Source organism: Mus musculus, chromosome 9 (genome assembly GCF_000001635.26).
Source record: "Mus musculus strain C57BL/6J chromosome 9, GRCm38.p6 C57BL/6J".
Classification (NCBI taxonomy): domain Eukaryota; kingdom Metazoa; phylum Chordata; class Mammalia; order Rodentia; family Muridae; genus Mus; species Mus musculus.
In genome coordinates, this window is record NC_000075.6 from 110,803,790 (window position 1) to 110,823,472 (window position 19,683).

Consider the following 19,683-nt stretch of genomic DNA (forward strand, 5'->3'; position numbering starts at 1 on the left):
TTCCTTTTATAAATAAAACTAAGTGGGTCTATGAAGTGCCCTACCCTGTTCAGGCCTAATGGCAGAAGGACGTTTGGGAACACTGAACTCAAAGGTCCCATGCTCTGGCCCTGAACAAGCATGGTGTGCTTGAAACTTTTTTTTTTTTTTTCATTTTCCAGACTATGTAGACCAGGCTGTCCTTCAACTCACTAAGATCTGCCTGCCTCTGCCTCTGAGTGGTGGGACCAAAGGAGTGCATCACCATCACCTGGCTGCACTTGTAGCTTTTTTTTTTTTTTTTTTTTTTGGTTTTTTCAAGACAGGGTTTCTCTGTGTAGCCCTGGCTGTCCTGGAACTCACTCTGTAGACCAGGCTGGCCTCGAACTCAGAAATCCGCCTGTCTCTGCCTCCCGAGTGCTGGGATTAAAGGCATGCGCCACCACGCCCGGCTCACTTGTAGCTTTTAACACTCTCCTTTGTGACATCTCTAAGAAAAGCAAACATTGTCTCTGCATTCTTGGTTTTAGCTGTGTTGAGGACATTTTTCTCTCAGCCAGCAGGAAATACAATCTATGTCCCAGAGCAAGGATTTCCTCCTCCTTCTCCTCCTCCTCTTCCTCCTCCTCCTCCTCTTCCTCCTCCTCCTTTTCCTCCTCCTCCTCTCCTCCTCCTCCTCTCCTTCTCTTCCTCCTCTTCTTCTTCCCCCTCCTCATTTTCCTCCTCATCTTCCTCTTCCTCCTCCTCCTCTTCTCATGTCACCATAAATATTTTCATCTTCCCTCACTAGTCATCATTTGCATATTCTCTTTTTTAAAGTGTTCTTTGTCCAGATAATTTTTATTGCTGATTTTTTAAAGCTATGCTTCATATATTCTGATAAGAGTATTACATCTAATCTTAGTTTGCTTTTAACTGGAGGTTGTGAAGAATTTTCTGTAATTCTTTTTCCCCTAAGAAAAAGTGTTTCTAGTTTTAGCCTTGACACTTATGTCTGTGATTAACAAGTTAATTTTTGTTTGTGGCACATGGCAGAGATCAGAGTTTGTATTTCGACGCCTTTAATGCTCATTAAATGGTTGCAATCTGATTTGTTGACATGCATTTGTTTCAACATCAGTTTGAACCACTAATTGACAGTATATTTCTGCACCTGTTCCTTGACTTGATATCTGTAGACATAACTTTTTTTCAGCCTACTTTTAATAAGGGTTCAACCTCTCCTCTAGCTCACCACCCAGCAGAGGTAGTGGAAGAGAACAGTTATTAGGCTATGGGGGAAGTGGATCTGTTCAGCAAGAGTTCTTTGGGGGCGAGCTCAGTCTTCCTTGGCAGCAGCCCAGTCCCATGGCAAACACCAAATGTGACTCAGCAGCTGCAGACCAGTCCTCTAGGCAGGCAGACACCAGGCATGAACCAGCAACTGTAATTCAATCCTGAAGAAACCAAGGCTCACCAACTGGCCTGAGGAGAGGCCGCAGAAGCAGCAAGCTGCCTAAGGAACCTCATGAGCAGTTCTTTGGCCAGTTTCTCTCAATGGCATCACTAGTTGAGATCAACAATGCTATGTAGGGCAAACCATACACCAACAAATACACGCATGTCACTGTATAGCGAGGTGGAGAAAATCAGACCAAGGCTCAGTGCTGTCTCCCACGCTCTGTGGGGTCATAGTTATACTCCTTCATGGCAGGTCCTTTCACGTGCTTGCTATATCAAAACATCCTTTCACCTGTGTGGCCTCAGGAAAACATTCTTTTCACATGTCTGTTTTAGCAAGACATCCCTTCACCTGTGTGTCCCAGCAAAACATCATTTGATGTAACTTAACTTTCCAAAGAAACTAGAAGTTTCCACTTCACATATCTATCTACATATTCTTAAGTACAATACAGCTCTATCCCAGATATTGTGACTTGTGATCTTGTGATTCGGTAGTGTTGTACTTACAGGTTTATTCACATTTTTCAAGCTGCAGTCTTCTTGGAACTTATATGTTGATTCTAAAATGTGTATGGAGGGCTTCAGTGACAGCTCAGTTTGTAAAGTGCTTGCTGCATCTGCAACCATGATGACTTGAGTTCAACCCCCAGCCCCACATAAAAAGCCAGGCATGGTGGTAGGTACCTATGATCCCAAGGGCTGGAGAGGCAGAAGCCAGTAGACCTCTGGGACTGCTTAGGCAGCCAGCTCAGCCTAACAGACAAATCCAGACCCAGTGAGAGGCTCTGTCTCAAAAACGCAAAGGGAACAGCTTTGGAGGTGCAATACCCAAGGGTGACGTGTGGCCTCCGTGCTCAACACTTGAGCACATGTACCTGCACATACCTGAATACACACTTGTATGTAAACACACAGATAAAATGGCTGGAGTGATGGCTTAGTGGTTAAGAGTGCTTGCTACTTTCCTAGAGGGCCTGAGTTTGGTTCCCAGCACCCGTGTCCAAGCTGCTCAGAACCATCTGCAACTCTAGTTCCAGAGTATCTGGCCTCTAAGGGCACCTGCACATGTGTTTGCATATACACTCATAAATAAAAATAAAATAAATCTTTAAAAATGTCGCGCCCGCTCTCGGCCAGCAAGAACGACGCGACCACCAGTCCTTCTAACAGCAGTTTATTCAGTCCTGATTCTTCTTGTTTATATCTCCCCTGAACCCTGGGCCTCTCACTCCTTTTATACTCTCTCTCATCCACGCACCGCAGGCCACGCCCCCTCGCCAGTCACGAGGCTTCAGCTAATCAGGGCAGCAGGGGCAAATCTCCACCAAATTGGATTCACCTGTATCCTGGTACACCTGCGCAGCACTCAAGATGTTTGTGTCTTATATGAGGAAGTCAGGTGCAAGTCATATGACTTAGCTGCAGTCCCTGGCGCCTTTGGGACTGCCGCCACACCCGCTCCCCACATAAAAATGTATATTGAAAGATGAAAAGACTCAGAATGACTAATACCAACAATATAGGTTTCAAGACTTTAAAATGATATGCCAGTCAATACAGGGATGTGTTGTCATTGGGGCAGAAATATAGATCAGTAGAACAGAACAAGGAATCTGGAAATAGGTCCACATCTATTCAGCCAGATGATCTTGATGAGAGTACTAATGTAACCCAATGGGGGAAAAGATAGTATTTTTACTTAGTAAATGATGCTGAGGGTTTAGGAATGCACTTCAGTATAGAGGAGCTCTTATCTAGTGTGCATGAGGGCCTTAGTTTAATACCTAGCACCACAAAAACAAAGGGTGTTAGAACAGTGGCCTTTGTGCCTGGTGTTGGTTGCGCACACCTTTAATCCCAGCACTTGGGAAGCAGAGGCAGGTAGATCTCTGTAAGTTCGAAGCCAGCCTGGTCTACACAGAGAGAGAGAGAGTTCCAGAACAGCCAGGGCTACACAGAGAAAAGAAAAGAAAAGAAAAGAAAAGAAAAGAAAAGAAAAGAAAAGAAAAGAGCGGAGGGGAGGGGAGGGGAGGGGAGGGGAGGGGAGGGGAGGGGAGGGGAGAGGAGAGGAGAGGAGAGGAGAGGAGAGGAGAGAAAAGAACAGAAAAGAGAAAAGAAAAGAAAAGAAAAGAAAAGAAAAGAAAAGAAAAGAAAAGAAAAATAGCCTTTGGTCTTCACCTTGCAATGTATAGCTATTTCATTATATCAATTCAAAATAATTCATAGAACTCAATATAAACTACAAATCTATATAAAACTTCTAGTAGAAAGTCAGAAGGAGGGCTGGAGAGATGACTCAGCAGCTAAGAGCACTGACTGCCCTTCCAGAGGTCCTGAGTTCAATTCCCAGCAACCACATGGTGGCTCAAAACCATCTGTAGTTGGATTGAGTGCCCTCTTCTGGTGTTCCTGAAGACAGTGACAACATACTCACATACATATATGATAAATAAATCTTTTGAAAGAAAGAAAGAAAGAAAGAAAGAAAGAAAGAAAGGAAGAAAGCCAGAAGGAAATTTTTTTTTCTTCAAAGCAAAGATTTTTTACATAAGGCGTAGAAAATACGGGCTGGTGAGATGGCTCAGTTGGTAAGAGTACCCGACTGCTCTTCCGAAGGTCCGGAGTTCAAATCCCAGCAACCACATGGTGGCTCACAACCATCCATAATGACATCTGACTCCCTCTTCTGGAGTGTCTGAAGACAGCTAGTGTACTTACATATAATAAATTTTAAAAAAAGAAAAAGAAAAGAAAATACGAGCACTAGCTGGCGAGATGGCTCTGCAGGTAAAGGTGCCTGATGACCTGAGTTGTGGGCCTGGGACCACAGGGTCGGAGGAAAGAAGTGCTTCCTGTAAGTTGTCCTTCTGCCTCTGCATCTTTGACATGAAAGGGATCTCTCTCTCTCTCTCTCTCTCTCTCTCTCTCTCTCTCTCCCCTCCCCTCGCACAAACACACACACACACACAAATTTAAACTATAGATAATACAAGAAGAAAATAGATATACTGAGATCTTAACTGCTCTAATCTGGCTGTCTTCAGTCTTGAAGGGGAATGAGAATGCAGGTGAATTTAGGACTAGGTAGACCTGGATTAAGAGGTTTTTAGATAAACTGTTCTTTTTTGTTCATTTATTTGTTTGTTTGTTTTCAAGACAGGGTTTCTCTGTATAGTCCTGCTGTCCTGGAACTCACTCTGTAGACCTGGCTGGCCTTGAATTCAGAAATCTGCCTGCCTCTGCCTCCCAAGTGCAGGGATTAAAGGTGTGTGCCACCACTGTGGTTGCTGGGATTTGAACTCCGGACCTTCGGAAGAGCAGTCGGGTGCTCTTACCCACTGAGCCATCTCACCAGCCCAATTCCTAAAATTATATTAGAATTAGTAAGATCTTTTATAATAAGACTGTCATTAAGTCCTTTCTTATGTCAAAATTGCAATGAGAACTCTGCCAGTTTTCAAGTGTCAAGAGTTAATTGCTTCTGAGATAACAAGAAGGGATCTACAATTGAGAGCTAATTCCAAGAGGGTGTAAAATAATTAACCAAAGGTCATAAAAGGGAACTAACAATTTACTATAGGTGCAAGGACAAACGATTAAAAACTGACTGGGTGATCTATACAAAACTTCAATAATATCTTAGTCACAAAATTAGGTTTTTTAACTTTTAATGAACCTGTTGAATTAGTTGCAGATGATGAGTGTTTAGCCAGATAATTACTCTTAATGGATATGCATGTAAACATTTTCTGTTGTAAACGTCTTATTCAATTTATGTTTGAACTTCCAGTGAAATTTTGTTAAAAAAAAAAAAAAAGAGAGATGTTTGGGAAAAAAAAAAACATGTGGTCTATTCTCCTAGAAAAGGTACCAAAGACCAAGAAAGATTATGTTGAATGGCACTGGGAGTAAAGGTGAGGGAGGAAGGCAATTGGGAGTAAGAGCATCGGGAGTAAGGCTATTGCTACATCAGAGCAGGAGGAGAGAGCAAGATTAGAAGGAGAATGCAGAGCGGAATAACTTAGAAACTATAAGGCAACTTAAAAAATTAAGAGAGCAGTATGCAGAATGCAGAGGGAAAGAGGAAAAAAGAAGAAGCTGCAGAGAGAGAAGGAGCAGGCAGGCTTCTCCTTACCATGGGACAGAGCAGGTCTTTTCTTAATAGCAAGGCAGGCTTAGTCTTACAGAAGAGGACAAAGCTTTCCCCTTACAGACTTGGGTTGAATTCACTTAGCAGTAAAAGGGTAGAAGGTTTTTTTTTTTTTTTTTTTTTTTCTTTATTCAATAAAGATTGGAGCTCATTTTTCTCCACTGGTGTTTGGTCTTTTGCTCCATATGCATCTGTAAATGTGGATATGTGTGTAAGTATGTAATTATAAGATAAGTATGTAGTTGGTCCTAACTGGTTTGAATGGAGATGAATGAATGTGTAAGCATGAATCTGTATATGAATTTATGTGAGTTTGTCCATATTTGCTTGTGTAAAAGTTTTTCTTTCAGCGGGGTGTGGTGGCGCACGCCTTTAATCCCAGCACTCAGGAGACAGAGGCAAGGTAGATTTCTGGGTTCGAGGCCAGCCTGATCTACAAAGTGAGTTCCAGGACAGCCAGGGCTACACAGAAAAACCCTGTCTCAAAAACCAAAAACAAACAAAAAAAGTTTTTCCTTCTGCAAGCATGACTCTCTTCTCCTGGTTCAATAGAAGTTTATTGCTCCAAACCTCTCCCCAGCCTGATAAGCGGGAAGCAAGGCTTCTGGACAAGAGGGAAAGGCCCTAGCAACCAATCCTTTACTTAATCCCTTGCTGTTTTACTATGAGATGCTAAATGCCAGAGACTGGGGTTTTCTGGCCTCAGAGGAACTCAGGCAGGCAGGCCAGTTACCTCAGCAAAGTGACTTAGACAGGTAAATGTTTTGTTGTTAAACAGCAACCCTAAATATCTTGTAAGACCAAGTCTTGTCCCCGCTGGTGCTCTTCCCCCTACGCTGCCTTCAAGAGAGAACCAGAAGGAACTGCCAGGGCTGGTTCCCAGCGCTTATCCTGTTTGTAATTTTCCATATGGCATGTGCAGGCATGAGTCACAACAGCAGCATTCAATTCCTTTGCTAGATTTACATTTACAATATTTACATATTTATATTACCTAGAATCTGAAAAATCCAAATGTCTATCAAAGTTTAATGACAAGGCGATTCTACCAACCACTGAGAAACAATAAACTCATTTGTTGTTAAAATCCTAAGAAGCCAGGTATAGTGAGTTACTATAAATGAACAGTAAGTCAATAAAGACATGTATGTGACAGTTCACGCTTCTAACTCCAGACCTTCTTGCTTACAGGAGGTGGAGGCAGGAGGATTGAGAGTTCAGGCTGTTTGGGGTTAAGGTCAGCCTGAACTTTTTAGTGAGATGCTATCTTTAAAAAAGAAAAGGAGGGCTGGTGAGATGGCTCAGTGGGTAAGAGCACAGACTGCTCTTCCACAGGTCCTGAGTTCAAATCACAGCAACCACATGGTGGCTCACAACCATCCATAATGAGATCTGATGCCCTCTTCTGGAGTGTCTGAGGACAGCTACAGTGTACTTACATATAATAAATAAATAAATCTTAAAAAAAAAAAAAAAAAAGAAAAAAAGAAAGGAAACCTGGAATGGTGTCCCACCTTTAATCTCAGCACTTGGAAGGTAGAGGCAAGTGGGTCTTTGTGAGTTCAAAGCCAGCCTGGACTACACTACAAGTTCCAGGACAGCTGGGGCTATGTAAAGAGGCCTTGTCTCATCACACCCACCCCCATACACACACAACAAAGAAAGGACAAATGGGCCAGAGAGATGACTTAGCCATTAAGAGCCCTGGCTGCTCTTCTAGAGAACCTGGGTTCAGTTCCTAGTACCCACATGGTACTCACAATCATCTGTAACTCCAGCTCCAGGGGATTTTACACCTTTTTCTGGCTTCTGTGAGCACGAGGCTTGCATGTAAGTATAAATATACCTGTACATATAAAATAAAATAAAAATAGAATAAAGAGGAGGAGGAAGGAGAGGAACTGCTGGTATCTATACTAAATTGATGAAATAAAAACCAACCCAGCAAACAAACTGTTGAGCAGAAGGAGCCAAGACCCCCTAATTTTAGGTTGTAGACAGTTTTCTCTCCTGTCCTCAAACTCACAATTTATGTTCTTAGTGTCGTTTGGGGGTCCACCTACACAAATTTATTCTCTTATCATGTCTATGGTGCAGAGTCGCCTTCAAAATCCTTGTATCTCACTGCGTGGAAGATGGGACAGAAAGGAGTTGCCAAGAAGGTGCTGATTTGGGCTAGATTATGTTAGAAATTTGTCAATGCCAGGACTAATCTCATTCTTTGAGTTGTGTGTTTCCTTAAACAAGAAAGGTGGTAATGTGGGAACTTTAGGAAACTGAGATGTTAGTGTTATCCTATATCTTCATCACCACCACCACCACCATCATCATCATCACCATCGTCATCGTCAGACTCTCACATAGGCCAGGCTTCCCTTGAATTTGCAAATTTGTGACAACTGAGAGACTAGTCGATAAAACATTAAGAAATAATAGCAATATGAAAACTTCTAGAAGTAAAACTAAAATGCATATTTTAAATTTGTTTTAGCTAATTCCATATACAGATACAGTGTGCTGTGATTATGTTAAATCTCTATTGCCCTCTCATCCCCGTCTCCTCTCCCTCCTCCTCCCCACTAGTTCATTCCTGTTGGTCAGCAATACTTTGTTATTGCGAGACCAAAGCAGGAACAGTATCTTCTGCAGGTGAAGTTTTCTGTTTGTACTTAAAGAATAATTAATTTATTAATTTCTATTTGTAATTAAGAATAAATTCTTGCCAGGCAGTGGTGGCGCATGCCTTTAATCCCAGCATTTGGGAGGCAGAGGCAGGCAGATTTTAGAGTTCGAGGATTAGCCAGGGCTACACAGAGAAACCCTGTCCAAAAAAAGAAAAAAAGAAAAAAGAAAAAAGAAAAAAAGAAAAAAAGAAAGAAAGAAAAAAAGAAAGAATAAATTTTTGTGTCAGGCAGCAGTGGTGGTGCACACCTTTAATTTCAGTACTCAGGAGGCAGAGGCAGGCAGATCTCTGTGAATCTGAGGTCAGCCTGGTCTACAGATCAAGTTCTAAGACAGCCAGGGCTGCACACACCCCACCCCACCCCCACACATGAAATCCTATTTCTTAGACTTGATGTTTTTCAGCCTACACTAAACATATGACCACATACACACGATGAACATCCTTACCCTGTTCCCTCCCTTCCATTGTATCTTCCTAACAATGTGTGTCTTGCCTCTGGGAACACTTTATCTGCCTATAGATCTCCCTTAGATCTCAGTTTAGGGTGAGACAGCTGGCTGGCCAGTCCCAGACACACCCCAAATCCAGCTTGCTTTAATTAAACAATTGTAGAGTTGGTCTTTTCTCCTGGAAATTCTCAAGTTTAACAGTGTGAGTGCAAGGCTGTTTAACCATTCTTCCACGAAAGGATGTCTGGATTTGTATTGATTTTTTTGTAGCAGTAATAATTTGCCACCAGTTTAGTGGCTTGAAACAACCCACCTATATTTTATAACTCTGAGGTCTGAAATCCTAAAACCATGGGAATGGAATTAGGACCTCTGCTCGCTCCGGTCGGTCCGGCTCACTCAGTCTCTGCTTGCTCTGGCCCAAAGATTTATTATTATAAATAAGTACACTGTAGCTGACTTCAGACACACCAGAAGAGGGCATCAAACCTCATTACAGGTGGTTGTGAGCCACCAGGTGGTTGCTGGGATTTGAACTCAGGACCTTTGGAAGAGCAGTCAGTCTCTTTAACCACTGAGGCATCTCTCCAGCCCCCAGATAATCTTCTTATATCAAGAGCCTTAACTTAATCTATTGTGCTTCCATTGGCCGAGTACAGTAACATACTTACTTACAAGTTCCGGGGATTAGAACACGTATGTTTTAGGGAGGCAAAGAGTCTTACTACTGCGTTATTTTTAGCTGCTGGTGAATAAAGATGTTAATACTATAAGCATTTATACAGGTTAATAGAACATAAATCTTTATTTCTTTGGACTAAACATCCAGGAATGTAATTAATGGAGTGTATGGTAATTGCATAATAAACTGCCCGCCTGCTTTTTAGAGTGGCTGTGTTTACATCCCCACCGCAGTATGCAGGCAGTCTTTCTATCTCTGCACCACTGCCAGCATCTGAGATTGTTACAGGTTTGTTTTTGAAAGCCTGATACCGATGTCTCATCGTGGTTTTAGTTTAGATTGTACTGACATGGCTAATGGGTCTTGAAGACCTTGTGGGTGTCGATTTTTCAAAAAGGTAGCAGTGTGCACCCTGTCGCAGTGATTAGGAACCTCAGGTACAACATATCTGCTAAGGAGTTTTACTCTTTTTTTTTTCTTTTTTTTCTTTTTTTTTTTTTTTTTTTTTTTTTTTCCTTTTCTTTTGGTTTTTCGAGACAGGGTTTCTCTGTATAGCCCTGGCTCTCCTGGAACTCACTATGTAGACCAGGCTGGCCTCGAACTCAGAAATCCGCCTGCCTCTGCCTCCCAAGTGCTGGGATTAAAGGCTTGCGCCACCACTGCCCGGCAGAGTTTTAGTTTTGATTGCTTCTGCTGTCTGGGAGTCAGTCGTGGATCAGGTGGAGAGAGTGGAGAACTGGGATCTGGGTGATGCGCTAAATGAAACCACCCGTTTCCTGCAGAACTGTGCGTAGCCTAGGCAACGGCCACGTGGAGGAGGAGGAGGAGGCGCTACAACAGGTTGAGGCCTTGGCGGTGGCATGGCCTTCCAGGGCTGTGACTGCTTCGGCCTTTTGGTCTGGCTCTTGCTGCTTCAGACGCGATTGGGCAAGGCTCGTATGGTTCCAGGGACGCCGTCTCTTTCTCCTCTCCCCTCAGAGAATGGCCTAGATGACTCGGGTGTAAACCCACAAGAGAGGCCACTCACAGGGATGCCTGAGACCTCGTTGCCCCGCAAGCCTGGGGACAGCACGAGGCCCCTTGATTCGATGGCATTTACTCCAGGTCAATCTTTTTCAACCATGAGTCTGTCAAGACAACCGTTTCCAACATGGGTTCCACCCACTTCAGGTGAAGTTTCTGGGCCGGCCCCGCCCCGCCCCGCCCCGCCCCGCCCACCTCCCCCCCGCATTGAACTGGCCTGGACCCGGGGGTTGGGGCTGAGAGGACACACCATTCCCTGATGAGTCTTTGAGATCCACTCACACCTGCCCTGGGATTTTCGGGGGGTCAGAGCTTTGTGCTCCAGGTTGTGAGGATCTGGCGGGTGGTGGAGCGGCAACAGCTTACCTTCAGGCCCTCCCCTCACTAACCTGCTCCAGCTTGTGGCCACAGAACTGCAAGGATAGTTGGTGGAAGGCCTGCGCCAGCGAGGAAGTGGCCGTGGCAGGTGAGCCTGCAGGTCCACAAGCAGCACATCTGTGGTGGCTCCCTCATCAGCAAATGGTGGGTGATTACAGCAGCCCACTGTGTATATGGGTGAGTGCCTGGGAATCTGGGCTTGGGCCCCTGACCAGCCACTATGGCCTGCCCCTCTTGCTTTCTATTTGAAAAAAAGGGGTGCTGGTGGGGGATCCTGCAGAGATGGCTCATGAGTGAAATCCCAGCACTTGGAAGGATTGCTGGGAAATTAGAGGCCAGCTTGGTCTACATAGTGAGTTTCCAGGCCACAGATAAAGACAACCTATGTCAAAACCAATGGGGGTGGGCACAAGATGACACTCCCAGGTTTTGGGGTGTTTTGTGTGTGTGTGTGTGTTTTGTTGTTGTTTTGTTTTTATGAGTTTCAGTTAACACCTGAACACTTGGACTTCTAATACATTCCCAAGTGTTAGTGATCAGATATCCCACTTGGAGAACCATCTGGTGGCTGGCTAGGGAGGTTAGGGGTCCCGGAGAGAACAGGGTTTCAACAGAGGGAGGTTGCTGACAGCCACGTTAGAAAACTGGGGTGGGGCTGGCAAGTGCTTCACTGTGCAGGGGAAGTGTGTAGACCCTTGAGGATCTCTTTGCAGACATCTGGATTATGCAGTGTTCATGGGAGATGCTGACTTGTGGTCCAAAAGGCCAGTCAGGATTCCAGTCCAGGACATCATCGTTCACCAGGATTTCTCCATGATGAGAACAGTTGTTCATGACATCGCCCTTGTTCTGCTGGCCTTCCCTGTGAATTACAGCGTCAACATCCAGCCCGTGTGCATCCCTGAAAAGTCTTTCTTGGTACAACCTGGGACGCTATGCTGGGTGACCGGATGGGGCAAAGTACTTGAACAAGGTGAGCCTAAAGTGAGATTCCAGCAAGTATGGACCAAGGGTCAGACTGCTTAGTAGTCTGGGATTGGTCTACAGGCTAAAGGGAGGGGTGGGGATGAAGGAGGGGGGAGAGGGAAGATATTAAGAGAGAGCAACTGTTGGTGAATTTCTATGGGTTTGAGGACTTAAGTACCAAACAGGGTGGATGCTCACCAGGGTGGATTTTAGCTCAGGGTGTGATGACCTGTCTGGAAGCTAGAAGTACCTACCTTGGCAGGGAGGGGGTTGCTTGTATGAAAGTAGAAGCCAGGGAAGTCAGTGAGTCTATGAGGCAGAGAGTTTCTCAGCCTTTGGGTCTTGACCCCTCTGGAGATCAGATGACCCTTTCACGGGGATCACTTAAGATTATTCCAAACGGTGAAATCACAGTTATGAAGTAGCAATGAAAATAGCCTTATGGTTGGGGTCACCACAATGTGAGGGACTGTATTAAGGGCCATGGCATTAGGAGGGCTGGGAAGTGCTGCTCTATTACTGGGAAGAGTTTAGATTGGTACTTTGGGGTACCACCTGTCCAAGAGGTGCAAGGAAGGATGCCTGACTGATTATCAGTAGCACTGGTGAGAGCGAACCACATACCTGTCATCTCGAAGGCTCCCTCTCTCAGGCTGTTCTTTCTTCTGCTTCTTTGGTTTGGACTTCACAATGTCATATACTCATGGCGGGGTTGGGCCTCGGTTTCTCTCAGAGTCAGATGTGAGTGGTAGCTGATGCTGTTAAGGATTCCTGTGTGTGAGCACTGTATTGAGAGCCAGAGGACGTACAACTGACTCATGCCAGCCTGCTCAATGTAGATCTGCTCTCTCCAAAAATTTTCTCTGTGTAGGTAGGTCGTCGAGAATACTGCAGGAGATTGAGCTGAATATTATCCGTCATGAGAAATGTAACCAGATTCTCAAGGACATCATGGGGAATATATTTACCCTGGTCCAGGAAGGGGGAGTCTGTGGCTATAATGAGAAAGGAGGAGATGCCTGCCAGGTCAGTTCGTGGGTCCCTTGCCACTCTGCCCCGCTGTCTTCCCGTCAGATGTCCCTAAGTCCCAGACATTGGGGCCTGGGTTGTGTCCCAGATCCTCCATTTACTGTTGTTCAGGCTAATGGAATGTCAGGTCAAGCCACCACAGCTCCTGAGCTAGCCTGACAGCATCCTCCAGGAGAAGAAAGCTGATGGCGTCCACAGTGGCTGGGGATGGGATGAATCGGGGAGGCAATAATACGAACTCCACGTTTTCAGGCCCTTCTGTGTGCTTGGGTAGTTTAGTTATTACTTCAGAAAAGGAACATAACATTGGGTTATATTCAGCTAACTTCTTTGAATAGGTAGAACTTTTCATTTGTTTAAAAAAAAAAAAAAAATCCCAAAATCTCATAGGAACCAGGACCAGGACCAGGGGATGCTGGGAGTCTGGTCTGTACCAATCTCTCCAGAGCCTTGGGGTGGAATCTATTGTACCATGAATCAATTTTGCTCCTGTCATTTCTTTCTCTTTCTCTAGGGAGATTCTGGGGGCCCCCTGGTCTGCGAATTTAATAAAACGTGGGTGCAGGTAGGGATCGTGAGCTGGGGTCTTGGCTGTGGCCGAATTGGATACCCTGGAGTTTATACAGAAGTGAGTTACTACAGAGACTGGATCATTAAAGAACTGAGTCGGGCTTCGTGTTGGAAGCTATCAGGCTTCCTCGTCTTAAGCGTGTGTCTGGTGCTTCACCTGGCCATCGTGGTGGCCCTATGATCCCCACAGCCCATGGTCCTCTTGTTTCTGAGCCTTCACTAGCTTCTCCCCTGACCGGATTTCCCCACCAATGCTTTCTTCAAATTCTACTTGGGATTGCTTGCCTTAGTGGAGCAGGAACACTGGAGGGAGTTTGGGGCTTGTAAGCATGTCCCGCCCTGGTGCTCTTTGTCATCTGCCTCAGATACCACTGTACTAAGGCTGTGCTTTACCTGGAGTGAAGGATTGTGGCCCACTTCCCGATAGAGGACTATCTGGCCTGCCAGGTGGAGGGAGATAACTCATCTTGTGAGTTATCTTGGAAAAAAGAACATCTCTAGAGGAGAGACTTCATCAGGACTGAGTGGGCACCGGGTCTAACTGATTTCATCAGGATTGAGTGGGCACTGGGTCTGTCTATTAGTCACTCTCACCAGAGACTCTAGAATACCAGTGAGATCTGTGGCCACACACAGACAGAGGAGGCATTTCCTGCAGAGGTGTGAGGCTGGTGGGAATCCATCTGTGAGTACAAAACTTTTGCTACACAACCTCCTGGGAGCAACCCTGTCTGGTGCCGCCTTCAACAGTTCCCACACAGCCACCTCCAGGGCCACCGCAAGTTGTGGTGGTGCAGTTTTGGAGAGGATAGATGTTAGATGTTGACTGAATAAACATGTCTCATGTGTTCTGAAGTTTTGTCCTTCTGGAATATTTGGCTGCTTATAGCATGCTCTAAGGCTAAATGAAATGGGCCCCCATGTATTTAGTCTGTTAAACCCCGGAGGAGGCCACCTGTCCTGTTTAAGTGTGGTGAGCTGTCTGAGCCCTTGAGTCCACTGCACATATTCCAGAACCCATCAGTATGTAGTGGGCTTTGTTCTGGGTTCTCCTGACTTTAGAGGCTCCGTGCCTGTTTCTTTCCATTTCCACGGGTTGCCATTCTGTTGCTCTGGTCCAAGGGTGCCTGTCTAGCTATTGTAATATATTTTCTCTTCTCTGGCTCCTGAGTTCAGGAATCACCTGATGAACTAGCGGATAGGTGGGTGGGCGAATGAGTGGATGGATAAGTGGATGAATGAATGTTCATGGATTCATGTTGCCCTACTCCTTTCTCTCAGACCATTGCCCTGTCTCTATTTTCCTTTCCAGGTTGCCTTGATGAGGGAAACAGCCTGTGATAGAGTAGACTAGGATGTATATGTGTCGAAGAACACAACTCTGGGTCTAAACCAAAGAGGGTGTGTTCTTTGGTCTGTGATATGGGAGGGACTTCTAGGTATAGTGAATAAGAACACAGCTCAAACATTTTTGAGGAAAAGGTAGCTTCCACCCTGAGGAGAGAGAATACCAAATGCCAATGCTGACATTTTTACTCTTTCTGGCAAACATCTGTGGATCACTTACTAAGTCAAGCACTGGTATGGGGCTACACATAAGATGTGGGTCATAGGTAGGAAGGGTTTTTGGGAGGGGGTGTTGAGGAAGATCCATGGTCACAGAACATGGTGGCTGGAAACAATCTCTGTCACTAAAAGAGCTGATACAGAGAGAAGAGAAGGTGAGTGGTAGACAGCTCTCCTCAACTTACTAGACTTCAGAGATGCAGTTCCGGGTCAAGAGGAGCAATGGATGCAGCAATTTCCTGTGGCCAGATTTTGTGGCCCATCAAAATGAAATCAGGTAGTCTGGAGAAATGGCTTGAAATGTACGTGTGTGAAGTAAGAAATGCCTAATGAGAGCCTAATATTTTTCATCCTCACAAGGACTCCTGGGATCACAAGGAAGACTCCAGTGCTGATGAGAGGATGTACTCTGTCTAGCAAAAGATGGGGCCGCTCCATTTCCACCAGACCCAAGGGATCTAATGTGTTTGTGATCCAACACTTCAAACTCAGTGGCCCTGTAGACCAGTGATCCTCTGTCTTCATCATTTCACTGTAGATGTGTGAAGAACAATGGAGACATTTGGGTCATGTGGTGCCCATGCTCCTAGTAGAGACGGAATACCATGATGCTCTTTCTGATTCTTTTAGTTCTCTAGAAAACAAGAGTCTTCCATCAGTACAGCCACATTTTTTCTCTTACATGTTTTTGGTAGATTTTGCTGATGACTTTATGGTTTTAAAGGGCCCCAACCACAGTTTTGAAATGTTTAGCATGGGGTGGGGTTCCTTTTGATTGATAACTTGAATTAATAAATCCCTAAGAGACTGGTGAAGCAAATCTTAGGTATGTCTCTGAGGAACAAATCCTGAGAAGATTAGATTACCAGGGCCAGGAATTTATCCATAATATGATGGTGGTGTTGGGAAGAGGAGAAAGATAGAGCCTCGCTGGAAGAGCTATGTCATGGAGGATGTGTTCATGAGAGCCGCACTTTTCCCTACTGCCTGCCTATGTTCCCAGTGTTGGCTGTACACTACCCCAGTGTGAGCTGCTACACCATGCCTTTCCCACCATCTTAGGTCAAACCCTCAGAAACTGTAAACCAACGTAACTCCTCACCTTGAATTGTCTCTCAGGTATTTGTTCACAGTAGTGATGAATCGGACTACCATGGCTCTTAAGTGCAAGAAGTGTTAGGTATTAGTAGGGACAAAAGAATTTATTGGAACAGTGTATTTAGAGTGCTGTTGGCTGTGAACCTAGTCATTTAGCCGAGTGTACACAACCACGTAGTACAGAGAGGTACAGGCACAAGCACAGGCTGTTGAATATGATGGTTGGTTGATGAGAGTGTTTTTCGGCTGAAGCTTACTGGGACCTAAGCCTGCCACAGCTATCCTAGGAGCCGTGAACTGGTCAGTGCTCATGGTGAGGGTCCGAGGCATGGCTCCTGTGGATGACAATATTCAGCTGTTGTTTCTCACAGCTGTACAGGTGACCGGGCAATTCTTGCTGCTCCAGTGGGAGTGCATGTCTGGGACACTTCTGTGTGGCAGCTCTACCGGGACCATGATACCCCCAACGGTCTTTCCTGTGGTGAATAGTTATCTGAGGGCATAGAGAAGGATGTCTGTTTCTCTGTACAGGGCTCTCCTCTTGCAGTAAATGGCCTCAGAACAGTGTTCTGAGCAGATGGAAGGAAGCACTGGAGGAACCTGCGTTTGGAGGTTACTCAGCCTGGCTTAGCCTCTGCCACATTCTGTTGATCTAGTACGTCACAGTGAGTGGGTGGGGGACCTCCTTGGTGAAGTTTGCCTAGCAGGTGTGAGGCTAAAACTGGGACTCTCAGCACCTGGATAGTGGAGATAGGAGAATCAGAAATTCAAGCTTATCCTTGACAAGCTGGAGGATAACTAGGTTTTGCCAAAAAAAAAAAAAAGCCAATTATTAATGCCAAATCAAATTTTAATGACAGCACTGAAATGAATCTGATCTTTTTTCTGTTTTTAGATTTCTTTCTCTCTCCCTTTCTTTCTTTCTTTCTTTCTTTCTTTCTTTCTTCTCTTCTCTTCTCTTCTCTTCTCTTCTCTTCTCTTCTTTCTTTCTTCCTTCTTTCTTTCTTTCCTTTCTTCTTTCTTTCTTTCTTTCTCTCTCTCTTTCTCTCTTTCTTTCTTCCTTCCTTCCTTCCTTTCTTTCTTTCTTTCTTTCTTTCTTTCTTTCTTTCTTTCTTTCTTTCTATCTTTATCTTTTTTCCTTTCTTTTAGAGACAGAATCTCACTGTGTATAACTCTGGCTGGCCTGAAGCTCACCCCTAGTATTCACAGAGACCTGCCTGTCTCTGCTTCCTGAGTGGTTCCATTACAGGCCCTTGCCTGGCTAATTTAATGTCTTGATGGGTGGAGATGCAACATGTTATGCCCAGGCTTTCTAATCTACCATAGCAAAGATAATTTGAAAAAGTTTTAACACCTTTAAAATGAACTAACTTCTAACTCTTTCTTTCTTTCTTTCTTTCTTTCTTTCTTTCTTTCTTTCTTTCTTTCTTTCTTTCTTTCCTCTCTGTCTGTCTGTCTGTCTGCCGTCTCCTTCCCACTTGCTCTCTCTTTGCCCTCTCTGAAGTAGAGGAGCTCAGACCCAAAGCCTTGCACTAGGCAAAGACTCTGCCTCTGAGCTTCATCCTTAGTCTCTTCTCCGAAATCTTGATCCGACTTTCCCAGCGGATGACTGAGGGAAAGCAGGAGCTATGAGACAGCATTGCCAACCTGAATGAGCCAGTGTGTCTAGGTGAACTGCCCATGTTGTCACAAAAGGGGGCCATCTAACGTTATGTCTCTCAGGGACAGAACATGGCACCAATTCTCTTGTTGACAAGAGAACTGAACGTAACTCCAGCTGGATACGTAGGGAGGCAAACAAGCAACCTGGAGCAAAACTCACAAAGTCCAGGCTGCAGGCGGCCACAGGTCAAAGTCCAGAGTCTCTCACAGGTGGCATCCAAAGGACTGGGTATGGTGCAGTCATGGTTCTAAAGATATACCAAATGCAAAACTAGACTAGAGGGTAGCACACAGGGAAACGTGTTTGAGAGCTAAAACCACAAAGAAAGGCATAGGAGCAACGGCGCAATTATAATTAACATTTCATCGGAGCAGTAGGGAACTGTGTGATGCAGGGGGTACATGGAGAGCTTCCTGACTGAGTGGCATGCCCCGATGGCATCACAAGCACTGTAGCTGTGCATCCATTACCACTGGTTTGTTTGCTTCACTTGGGTTTGCATGTCAACTTTATCACATGGACAGTGAGAAGATAAAGACAGAGCTCATTAATAAAACTACCGTTGCATAAAGCTTTGTGGGATGGGGCCAAGTAGATGTTACTATCATTTATTTAATGCTTATTGGTCCGCAGGCTGGTAATTCCTTTCTTTGGTATTACTGATAGCCTAACATCTTCATATGGAGTAATTGAATGCATTTCGGCAGCTTTGTTATTTTACATGTGGTGAGCAGATAATAAACTGAGCTCATTTAATATGTTCAGTAAGTTGTGATATAGGTGTATACATGTGCAGCCATTACAGCATTAATTTTATGGGTACGAATGCTTTGTCTGCATGTATGTCAGGGCACCCTGTGTATGCCTGTTGCCTGTAGAAGTCCTAAGAGGACATTTGATCCACTAGAATCAGAGCTACAGATGGTTGTGAGCTACCACGTCAAGTGTTGGGAACTCAGCGTGGGTTCAGAACAACCAGACCAGCAAGTGCATTTAATCACTGAGCCCATCTCTCCGGCCCGGTATTTGAATTCTAATGCAAAGTTTTGCTATGTTGTCCAGCTCTGCAGGGAAAGGTATCCTGGAAGTCTGGAGACAAAGAATACCATAAAGTCACACTGCACAACACACCTCACAGAAGAGTTTATTAGGAAAAACATAGGAGGGTGGCCGCCTCTGCTCAGCAGAGAAGCAGTAAAACATTGAACAGGAGGTAGGGTGTTTATAGGGTTTCCTGAGGGGCAGAGCTTTCCAGGGTGGCCTGGGATTGGTGAGATTTTTGTGGCCTAACCTTGGGCTTTTTACTCTATAGGGCAGAACTTTGGCTGCTTGCGTCTAGAGGGACTGAGTCCAGCAATATGGCTGTTAGAGGGTTCTGTGGGCGGAGCCTGCTGGTTGGAGGTCCTCACGGAGGGGCCTGGCCCTGCCTGGATATCCCAGACTGACCTCAGACTTGTGCCACCTATCTTTCCTCCCTTGGCTTTCTGAGCTCTGGGATTGTAGGCATTTGGGGTAGTTTGAGCGCATATATGTCTGTGCACCGCTTGCATGCTGTACCTGAAGAGGCAGGAAGGAGACATCAGATCGCTGCAACTGGAGCTGCAGAGGGTTGTGGGTCAAGGTGCTACAAATCAAACTCAGGTCTTCTGGCAGAGCAGTGAGTGCTCGTAACTGCCAAACCGTCTCTCCAGCCCCTCTCCTCTGACTTCCTATGTACAGTATGATATCATCTACAGATAGTTTTTTAGATGTAAGATTTTAGAACGTTTTTAATATGTGTAATTTGCTTGCTTGTAAGTGCACCATGTGTCCACAAGTGCTCACAAAGGCCAGAAGACCCATCAGATCCCCTGGGACTGGAGTTAGAGATGAGCCACCACAGAAGTGCTGAGCTGAGTCCTCTAGAAGAGTTACAGTTGCTCCTAACCACTGAGCCATCTCTCCAGTTCCTGCATATATGGTTGTAATTCTTCCCCTACTAGGGTGCCCCTTGCTTCCTCC

General features: G+C 45.1%; 1 protein-coding gene across 6 annotated transcripts; it reads left to right on the plus strand.

Moving 5' to 3' along the window:
* The first annotated feature begins 10,129 nt into the window (after nt 1–10,129).
* Prss44 (protease, serine 44) lies at nt 10,130–14,210 on the plus strand. Of its 6 annotated transcripts, none has more exons than XM_006512313.3 (5): nt 10,130–10,559; nt 10,824–10,967; nt 11,504–11,763; nt 12,628–12,782; nt 13,300–14,210. In XM_006512313.3, exons 1-5 carry the CDS (start codon nt 10,540–10,542, stop codon nt 13,534–13,536), a joined length of 816 nt encoding a protein of 271 aa, XP_006512376.1. In that variant the 5' UTR covers nt 10,130–10,539; the 3' UTR covers nt 13,537–14,210. The 6 variants fall into 6 exon arrangements, with proteins under 6 accessions (XP_006512376.1, XP_006512377.1, XP_017169106.1 ...); NM_148940.3 differs by having other exon boundaries at nt 10,205–10,559; nt 10,811–10,967; XM_006512317.1 differs by having other exon boundaries at nt 10,238–10,559; nt 10,811–10,934.
* Nucleotides 14,211–19,683: the final 5,473 nt, after the last annotated feature.

Coding starts and splice junctions, on each gene's coding strand:
- Prss44 (NM_148940.3), top strand. CDS start 10,250: ATGGCCTTCCAGGGCTGTGACTGCTTCGGCCTTTTGGTCTGGCTCTTG. Junction 10,560..10,810: donor ATGGGTTCCACCCACTTCAG/GTGAAGTTTCTG, acceptor AACCTGCTCCAG/CTTGTGGCCACAGAACTGCA. Junction 10,968..11,503: donor GCAGCCCACTGTGTATATGG/GTGAGTGCCTGG, acceptor ATCTCTTTGCAG/ACATCTGGATTATGCAGTGT.